This window comes from Rattus rattus, chromosome 5 (assembly GCF_011064425.1).
Source record: "Rattus rattus isolate New Zealand chromosome 5, Rrattus_CSIRO_v1, whole genome shotgun sequence".
Lineage (NCBI taxonomy): Eukaryota > Metazoa > Chordata > Mammalia > Rodentia > Muridae > Rattus > Rattus rattus.
In genome coordinates this window covers 143,920,280-143,930,506 of record NC_046158.1, presented here as the reverse complement: position 1 = coordinate 143,930,506, position 10,227 = coordinate 143,920,280, and the positions used below count along the sequence as shown (strand labels likewise).

Genomic DNA, 10,227 nt, shown 5'->3' with positions numbered 1-10,227 from the left:
GTACCTGACCACTCTTGATTGCCCACAGCGAGGCCTAACGCCCAAGCTTTTTCTGTCATTACTTTTTTTTCCTGGCCTGGTTGTTTTTCGGATACTTTTTTTTTTTTTTTTCACAGTTTAAAAAAAAAAAAAAATGAGAGAGAGCGAGAGAAAAGAGAGCCATCTCAGCAGCGCCAGTCGCCTGCAGTGGAGCGTGCCTGGCCTGCAGAGGCAGTCTTCCACTTTTTTTTTCCCCGCCCCCGCTCAGGACTAGGCTCTACAAGAGCCACATTTCTGCCTGCCTGACAATTCTTCTAGAAGTTCACAATTGCCTGGACCTCAATGGTGGTTTTCGGCTCTAGGGCCAAGTTTTTGAAGCCTTTTTCGGGCCAGGACGCCTGCCCTAAAGCCTCAACACACTTAGGAAAAGGGGAACAGGACACCCCGGGAAATACCCCAGAGAGGGCGGAGCGCTCCCATCCCCAGGGCAGGGCAATAAGGGAGCTCCCGCTCCCGGAACGTTGCAAGTAAACTCATGAATGTCGCAGGGGGGCACCCGCGAGGGACGGACAGGAAGAGGGCTGGGGAACGCTAGAGCCCCGGACCACAGCGCGGAAGCCGGCTTGGGCAGGGTTGCAGCCTGATCCCGGGATAGAGGGTTGCCGGTGAAGAGGATTGAAGAGGAGTGAGGAGGCCGGGGAGGCAGGCTGTGAGGTCCTTGTTGAAGGCCTGCAGTCTGCTGGCAGTGGAGAACCAGGCCACCCAGGAAAGAAAGGGGTTAGGTCGACCTGAGCCATAATAGATTTCAGTCGCCATGTGGGAGCTGTAGACGCTTTTACAATCCTGGGCTGGCCTGTTTGGAGCAGGCCTTTTGTGAGGAGAGTTAACCAAAACTCCCAAGTTAGAGCCACGTGCCAGACACCTTAGGGTTAGGGCGCCAGCACCTTTGGGGAGGTCTTAGAAAATGAGTGGGTAGGGGTCTTTTCCATCCCCTAGCCGGATTGGCGCGTTAGACGCTTGTAGATCCAAGGTTGGATTGGGGAGGGGTCTCCAGGACGTTAGATTTCTACGCAAGGATTGGGGGAATTCAAGTGCTTTGAGATCTGAGCCAGGCCTTGGGTAGGGGGAGTCAGACAATTGGAAAGCCTAGGTGGTTATTTGGGGAGGGGTCTTTGCGCTTTGGTGGAGCGCAAAATTGTGCCTTAAAAGCCTAAGGCCTTGTCAAGAGAGGTTTCTATGCAAGAGTGGACCAGCTAGGCCAGACCAAGACAAAGAAAGTGAAAAATCAGGACTATAAAGGGGTGGGGGACCCTGAGAGGGTGATCACAAAGGGTGAGACATGGCCACCAGGCGTTTAACCGACGCTTTCTTGTTGTTGCGGAATAATTCCATCCAAAACCGGCAGCTGTTAGCCGAGCAAGTGAGTAGTCACACCACCTCCAGCCCTCTGCATTCACGTAGCATTGCTGCGGTGAGTCTCCTGGCGGCCTCCCCAGACACACACACCGTGTGCACTGCGGCTCTGCCTGTCTGTCTGTCTCTGTCTGTCTCTCTGTCTAAAAAGAAAGAAAAAAAGAACAACGACAACAACCACAAGGCGACGACGACCAGGAGTGATACTTAATTGGAAGGGTTCAGGGGTCATGGGGCACCCAACAACCCCCAATGGGGACCACAGTATCAATCCCTGACCTACTTTACTTTAGCCTTCTCACTCCTTGGGCCTCCCAGTCCCCCTCCCCCACCATCCGTCGACTCTGCACGACAGACAGCCTCGATTTACATATGCTTTAGCACGAGGACTTGGAACCTAGGCCTTGCTCCATCCTTCTTTTTGTTTTGTTTTGTTTTGTTTGTCCCTCCCCTCCTCCCTGCCCCCCTGCAATGGCCTCTCTTTGGTTCTGTGGGCCAGGTGGTTGGTTAACTGACTCAAATCCTTGCAGAGCAACCCCCCCCCCACCCTCCCCCCAGGAAGGAGTTGTGCTGTGTGTGTATATGTGTGTGTGTATGTGTGTATGTGTTTTGCTCATTTTCTTTTCCACCATTTTTTTTTCCCTGAGTGGCCCCAGTCCTCGGTGTGGCTATATACTCTAGGAGTAATTGCTTTTGTTTTTTTTTTTTTTTTTTTTTTTTTTCAAGCCGAGGGCTCACGTTGGTGAGACTGCAAGGTGCTGGGGTAACTTCGTTTTCCATTTCCCTACACAGGAAATTAAGCGTTCCTCTCCATTCGAACTTTTTTTTTTTTTTAATAAGAACATGATCGGATGTGAAAAATTAACCCCCCAAAATAGCACATGGCTTTTGATTTTATTGACCAGAACTTCACTTTTAGCCTAGCAGTGTAAGGTGTTGTTGTTGTTGTTCTTTTTCAAAGCAATGTTCCAGAAAGATTGCTGTATTTGGTTTGTTTTCGATGGAGGCTTTGGCTTCCAGAGCTTCAGTTTCCTGCTATCTCAGATAGGGGGCGGGTCTGAATAGTGCAGCCAGATGAATATTGTTAGCTTTGTAATAATACCTTTAATTGAAAAGGGAAGGTTTGAATGGAAGCGGCCTTGAAGCATGGGGGAGTGCATGGTCACCCCAAGACCTTAGGGGGCTGCATTTGAAATACAATTCATGAAACCCTGCAGCTTCCTCGCCTTTTAGACACTATATTACCTTTTAATTTTTTTCCTTTTATCATTTATTGAAGTGCTAATGAAAAATTAAGCTGTGTGTCGTGACTGTCACTGTGTTGCCAAGACAGTTGTCCCTTTTTAGGTCACCGTGGAAAATATTTTTGTCTATATTGTTCACAGAAAAGGGATTTTTAAGCCGTGCAGGCAATTTTAAAGATAAAAGGATACAGGATGTAACCTCCGGCCACAAGGCATAGAGAACTAGCCGGAGTGTGATGGGGCTTTGTTTACATTTGTGTTTGAGGGATTCCTACATTTGTAAGCCGAAAGGAATAATATTACATGGAAATAAGTAGGAGAAAAATGTCAGCACGGAAATGTGTTCATTCTAACGCGGTTTTTGAAAAGAGTCTCCAGAAATAAACTGAGAAATAGTGAATGAATGTAATCCATGGGTCTTCGGTTATGCTAGTGAGGATCCCCTGTTCTTACGACTTAATTTTATGCTACCCCGTGGGGAAAACAAAACAAAACAGCTAAGCCCACACTAGAGCTTCTGGGGTCTCCATTTTAACTGATGAAAAAGATGTTTGTTTTTTAAAATTTAATTCTGTTAGGTTGAAGTATCCTGAACCTTTAAGTAACCTGAGAGAAAAATTTTGACGCTTAATTCAGGGAGTTTAAAAACACAGTATCTTGGACCGGCAGCTTTTCAACAATACATTACTGAGTCCAACTGCTTTTTAAAATATTTTCCTAAGTTAGATAATTTGAATGTATACCTGTATATCTATATCTATATATGTGGAATAAAATAAATTTAAACTGCTTAGCTATAGTATATGGTTTGGAAAAGCAGGTAATGTCAAGAAATATACAGCTCTATTTAACAAATTCAGACAGTTTTTTGAAACTGATTTATAAATCCAGCTAAAATTCATGTTGAAGTCAAGAACATTAAAAATATTTTCATATGTCACACTACTGAAAATACTGCATGCTTTTATGAGCCTGTGCTTCTGGAATTTTTCTTCGATGACTAAAAAGGAAACTCCAGTTCGTGGAAATACCTGTGTTCAGTTCAGCCTGCCCCCCCCACCCCCCAAAAAAATAACCCAGCTTTCTTTCAGTCCAATAAAAATAGTTTGCCTGAGTTACAATTTAAAAAGCAAAACTACATTTTTATATTTCTACATTTTAATTGTTATTTAAAATACAGACAGCTGTAAATCTGTCTCTGACACCGTTGTTTTTCAATTTGTTCATGAGGTTTTTTTCACAAATTATTTCTGCACCCAAAATAGTCAAGAATATCAAGATATTAACAGAATAGAGATTATAATTTTTTATAACTGTTCTGGGAGTCAAAAAAGCATTACAGATATTTTATAAAAAAAAGATATGCTTGAGACAATTTTTAAAAACTACAGCGTCATTCCTGCAGTGCTTCTAGCTCAGAGCAGATTTGAGAACCACGCTTTTTGACTTGTAAATTTCAAAATCATGTAGTAAATCAGAAGTTTATCGGTCAGCTTTGAATATGGACAAGATATTAGATGATATTAGATTATCCAACTAATTGTAATTAAATTTGTTAATTCTGCTAGATGTCTTTAAGTGCTCACTACTAAGGTAGCACTGATTTTAAATATTCTGCTCTCACAGACATATGAAGCCGGAAAGCAGAGCTTTGCTGACTTAGACCCAGGCATGCAGTTTTTCCTCAGGGACCTTGAACCCCTTTACTTTCTTATTGTATTTTAAGCAGATATTTCAGCATGGAGAAATCACAAATAGAAACTTTAAAAGTATGTACCTGTCTTAGTCAGTAAGACAAAGAGACAATTGTAACTGCATATTTAAACCTGGATAATTAAAAAGGAGGTAAGCAAACCAGAGAATTTAATTTTTAAAGATCATTACCTGGAAATCTACATTTCTAATTAGCAGGGCACACTGTAGACATTGCTTTTGGGGTGTGCCTTGTCTCGTGTGTAACCGATAGTAAATACCTAACATAACAGCTTTTGTTTAAAGATTGAACATGGGGCTTTTGTGTCCTTACATGAAAACAGTACTACAGAAGTGGATCGCAGAGCCGTGTGTGGATGTGCATTTCTCACACAGTGCAAAACAAACCACAGTAGAAGCCTGAACGTTTAAAAGCATGAGTCCCATCTTTTTTTAAGTAGTTTGAAGAGAAAGCTCTAAGTTTGTTGGTGATGATTGTTGTAGGAGCTGTGCGTGCAAAGTAGACTTACACGTAGGTGCAGGTAGATGTGTCGCAAGTAAGGGTGGATTTAAGGAGGATTTGCAGCAGCAAAAACAAGCAACAGAATGTCCCAAGGGTCAGACTGAACCTAAAGGCCTTGGCCCAATGTCCCTTTTTGTGGAACCTTCATGTTTCCCTGCTGGACACTTCTGCAATGGGCAGGGCAGTCGGCAGCTGTCACCTTTTACTTCTGAAATGTGTTTTTCTTTATCAATGCCGGCGATTTTCCTGCCTCCCACTTGGTGGTCTGTCTGCAGCAGAGGACCCTCTGAGCCGCCTGGCTCCCTGGAGGGTCGTTCTAGGTCCAGCCATCCCGGGTCAGACGCATAGTTTAAGTTTGTCCCCTGTGGATGAGAGCTGATTTTTCTCTACTCTTTTTAAAATTCAGCACAGCATCTACCCAGATTTCTACCCACTTATGTCTCGTGTTTATGTTAGTAAAGTTAACTGTTAGAAACGACTGGGGCTGGCTTTTGCACCCAAGCCAAAGGCACTTGTTGGTGATTTTCAGGACTTGTGTTCTGCCATGGTTTTGGGCATCCATCACGCTGTCCATCGGGCAGCATGTGATACAGGGAGAGAGAGATGGATGCGAGTCTGGGAATTCAGTCTAAGCCCTGCTCTGCTGTGGATGTAATCTTTTTGGACATCTTTTGTCTCCTTGCTAAATTGAGGATTTTGAGTGAGGTGATCTCTGGTGGCCCCATCAATTCAGCAGTGTTTTCTGCAGTTCTGTTTTAATACTTGTTTCTCCTGACCAAAGCACACAACCTTACCTTTAAATTGAAAAGGAGAGATCCATAGTCAACAACAGTGTGGCTGTCAGCTCAAGGTTACTAATGAAAAATACCTAGAAGAGCTCCAGCACTGTGCAGAAGCCACTCTTTGACATCATGTCTGCCAAGTACAGGCAGTGCCTCATGTCGGCAATTGAAAGCAGTTAGCTTCAGGGACCTGAATGGATTCACGTAGCCTAATTAGTGTGTGTGTGCGTGTGTGTGCGTGTGTGTGTGATTGTTTTAAAGTTTAATCTTGCGATGACTGAAAGGCAGAAGCTGAGCTGGCTGGTTGAGACGCCGAGCTGCTCTTGTTTTCTTGGTTCTTGAGCTAGTCTGAGCCAGGGGTGGGAGTGCTGGTTGGTGCTGACTGCTGATCCATACTCTGCAGTAAAGGCATGCACCATCTATAAATGGAAGCTAGACTTAATTGCTCCTAGATTAGTTTGAAACTAGCACATTATTTTTAATAAAATCTGTGTTTGGGGGTGGGGGAAACCTAAGGATTAACTACGGTTATAGGAAACCGAGGTCCTTACTCAGTTGACTGTAACATTAGTGAAGATTTATTGAGTGCTTACTCTGTGCCTGGCGAGGCTGAGCCTGTTCCACGTGTAACCTTGAGTCATACTGATGAGGCTGGCGCTTAGATGGTTTAGTTGGGCAGAACGATGGGGCAGTGGAGTCAGCCCCCTCGTGAATGTGGCAGTGTGCGTAACATGCTGGTCACACTGGCCCTGGTTGCTGCCTAGTAGGTATGGAAGGATGTAGTTGTTTGATGACATTTTTTTTTTTCTTGCAGTGGGCTAGCCTGTTTTTGGTTTGGTTTGGATTGGTTTGGTTTTTGGTTTTTGCTTTGTACAGCCATCCAGTAAATTCATGATTTTCTCAGTCTCCTGAAAAACCATGTCTCTCTCTGTCTGTAGGCTCCATATGAAATCATTGTATATTTCTCCTTGATGTATCTGCTTTTTTGCATGTAAAGATTCTGTATGAGCAGAAGACATAGGGATGAGCCTCCTTTGCTGAAGGAGGGTGAGGCAAACTTTTATTTTGGCAGCAATGGGAATAAAGTAAACACCAGTCATATAGCGCAGACCTGGGCTTCCAGCTCGTTTTGCTCAACTCTTTCAGACCCCTGAGCAAACACAGATGGCTTTCCACTTCTCAGTTTTATGTATAAAATCCTTTAGACTATAAATTCCAAAGGCAATTTGGAATTTTTCAATGTTTTCTTGATTGCATGCCATGGGTAGGCGGGCCACAAGGCTTGGTTTAGACAATATAAAGGTTCAGAAAGTGGTGCTGGGTAGTAAGGTGGTCTCACTGCACTATGTTATGCCATGGCTGGGTAGTAAGGTGGTCTCACTGGTCTATGTTATTCCATGGCTGGGTAGTAAGGTGGTCTCACTGCACTATGTTATGCCATGGCTGGGTAGTAAGGTGGTCTCACTGGTCTATGTTATGCCATGGCTGGGTAGTAAGGTGGTCTCACTGGACTATGTTATGCCATGGCTGGGTAGTAAGGTGGTCTCACTGGGCTATGTTATTCCCCATGGCTGGGTAGTAAGGTGGTCTCACTAGACTATGTTATGTTATGGCTGGGTAGTAAGGTGGTATCACTGCACCATGTTATGCCATGGCTGGGTAGTAAGGTGGTCTCACTAGACTATGTTATGTTATGGCTGGGTAGTAAGGTGGTATCACTGCACCATGTTATGCCATGGCTGGGTAGTAAGGTGGTCTCACTGGACTATATTATGCCATGACTGGGTAGTAAGGTGGTCTCACTGGACTATGTTATGCCATGGCTGGGTAGTAAGGTGGTCTCACTGGACTATATTATGCCATGACTGGGTAGTAAGGTGGTCTCATTGGACTATGTTATGCCATGACTGGGTAGTAAGGTGGTCTGAGTGGGCTATGTTATTCCATGGCTGGGTAGTAAGGTGGTCTCACTGGACTATATTATGCCATGACAGGGTAGTCAGGTGGTCTGAGTGGACAATGTTATTTTATGACTGGGTAGTAAGGTGGTCTCACTGGACTATGTTATGCCATGGCTGGGTAGTAAGGTGGTCTCACTGGACTATGTTATTCCATGACTGGGTAGTAAGGTGGTCTGAGTGGGCTATGTTATTCCATGGCTGCGTAGTAAGGTGGTCTCACTGGACTATATTATGCCATGACTGGGTAGTCAGGTGGTCTGAGTGGACAATGTTATTTTATGGCTAGGTAGTAAGGTGGTCTCACTGGACTATATTATGCCATGACTGGGTAGTCAGGTGGTCTGAGTGGACAATGTTATTTTATGACTGGGTAGTAAGGTGGTCTCACTGCACTATGTTATGCCATGGCTGGGTAGTAAGGTGGTCTCACTGGACTATGTTATGCCATGACTGGCTAGTAAGGTGGTCTCACTGGACTATGTTATTCCATGGCTGGGTAGTAAGGTGGTCTGAGTGGACTATATTATGTTATGGCTGGGTAGTAAAGTGGTCTCACTGGACTATATTATGCCATGACTGGGTAGTAAGGTGGTTTCACTGGACTATGTTATGCCATGGCTGGGTAGTAAGGTGGTCTCAGTGGACTATGTTATGCCATGACTGGTTAGTAAGGTGGTCTCACTGGACTATATTATGTTATGGCTGGGTAGTAAGGTGGTCTCACTGGACTATGTTATGCCATGACTGGGTAGTAAGTGGTCTCACTGCACTATGTTATGCGATGACTGGGTAGTAAGGTGGTCTCACTGGACTATATTATGTTATGGCTGGGTAGTAAGGTGGTCTCACTGGACTATGTTATGCCATGACTGGGTAGTAAGGTGGTCTCACTGGACTATATTATGCCATGACTAGGTAGTAAGTTGGTCTCACTGGACTCTGTTATGCCATGGCTGGGTAGTAAGGTGGTCTGAGTGGACTATGTTATGTTATGGCTGGGTAGTAAAGTGGACTGAGTGGACTATGTTATGTTATGGCTGGGTAGTAAGTTGGTCTCACTGGAATATATTATGCCATGACTGTGTAGTAAGGTGGTCTCATTGGACGATGTGATGCCATGACTGGGTAGTAAGGTGGTCTCAGTGCACTATGTTATGCCATGGCTGGGTAGTAAGGTGGTCTCACTGCACTATGTTATGCAATGGCTGGGTAGTAAGGTGGTCTCACTGGACTATGTTATGCCATGGCTGGGTAGTAAGGTGGTCTCACTGTACTATGTTATGCCATGACTGGGTAGTAAGGTGGTCTCACTGGACTATGTTATGCCATGACTGGGTAGTAAGGTGGTCTCACTGGACTATATTATGCCATGACTGGGTAGTAAGGTGGTCTCATTGGACGATGTGATGCCATGACTGGGTAGTAAGGTGGTCTGAATAGGCTATGTTATTCCATGGCTGGGTAGTAAGGTGGTATCACTGGACTATGTTATGCCACGACTGGGTAGTAAGGTGGTCTGAGTGGACTATGTTATGTTATCGCTGGGTAGTAAGGTGGTCTGAGTGGACAATTATTTTATGGCTGGGTACTAAGGTGGTCTCACTGGACTATGTTATTTTATGGCTGGGTAGTAAGGTGGTCTCACTGGACTATGTTATGCCATGACTGGGTAGTAAGGTGGTCTGACTATGTTATGTTCTGGCTGGGTATGGTTATGGACTATGTTATGCATGGCTGGGTAGTAAGGTGGTCTCACTGGACTATGTTATGCCATGACTGGGTAGTAAGGTGGTCTCACTGGCCAATGTTATGCCATGACTGGATAGTAAGGTGGTGTCACTGGACTATTTTATGCCATGTCTGGGTAGTCAGGTGGTCTGAGTGGACAATGTTATTTGCCGTGGCTGGGTAGTAAGGTGGTCTCACTGGACTATGTTATGTTATGACTGGGTAGTCAGGTGGTCTCACTGTAACAACGTTATGCTATGGCTGGGTAGTAAAGTGGTCTCACTGGTCTATGTTATGTTATGGCTGGGTATTAAGGTGGTCTCACTGCACTATGTTATGCCATGGCTGGGTAGTAAGGTGGTCTCACTGAACTATGTTATGCCATTTCTGGGTAATAACGTGGTCTCATTGGACTATGTTATGCCATGGCTGGGTAGTAAGGTGGTCTCACTGGACTATATTATGCCATGACTAGGTAGTAATATGGCTAGGTAGTGAGGTGGTTTCACTGGATTATGTTATTCTACAGCTGGGTAGTAAGGAGGTCTCACTGGACTATGTTATGCCATGCTGGGTAGTAAGGTGGTCTCACTGGACTATGTTATGCCATGGCTGGGTAGTAAGGTGGTCTCACTGGACTATGTTATGCCATGGCTGGGTAGTAAGGTGGTCTCACTGGACTATGTTATGCCATGGCTGGGTAGTAAGGTGGTCTCACTGGACTATGTTATGCCATGGCTGGGTAGTAAGGTGGTCTCACTGGACTATGTTATGCCATGACTGGGTAGTAAGGTGGTCTCACTGGACTATGTTATGCCATGACTGGGTAGTAAGGTGGTCTCACTGGACTATGTTATGCCATGGCTGGGTAGTAAGGTGGTCTCAGTGGACTATGTTATGCCATG

At 44.8% G+C, this 10,227-nt stretch overlaps 1 protein-coding gene across 3 annotated transcripts in view; it reads left to right on the top strand.

Moving 5' to 3' along the window:
- Nucleotides 1–592: 592 nt before the first annotated feature.
- Nucleotides 593–10,227, top strand: part of Stx16 (syntaxin 16) — a 44,990-nt gene continuing 35,355 nt past the window's right edge. For 2 of the 3 annotated variants that reach the window (XM_032904703.1, XM_032904702.1), the window contains exon 1: nt 593–1,399. In XM_032904703.1, coding sequence (XP_032760594.1) covers nt 1,319–1,399 — 81 coding nt within the window. In that variant the 5' untranslated portion in view covers nt 593–1,318. Of the gene's footprint in view, nt 1,451–10,227 lie in introns of all 3 variants that reach the window. The other variant, XM_032904701.1, reaches the window with a different exon arrangement.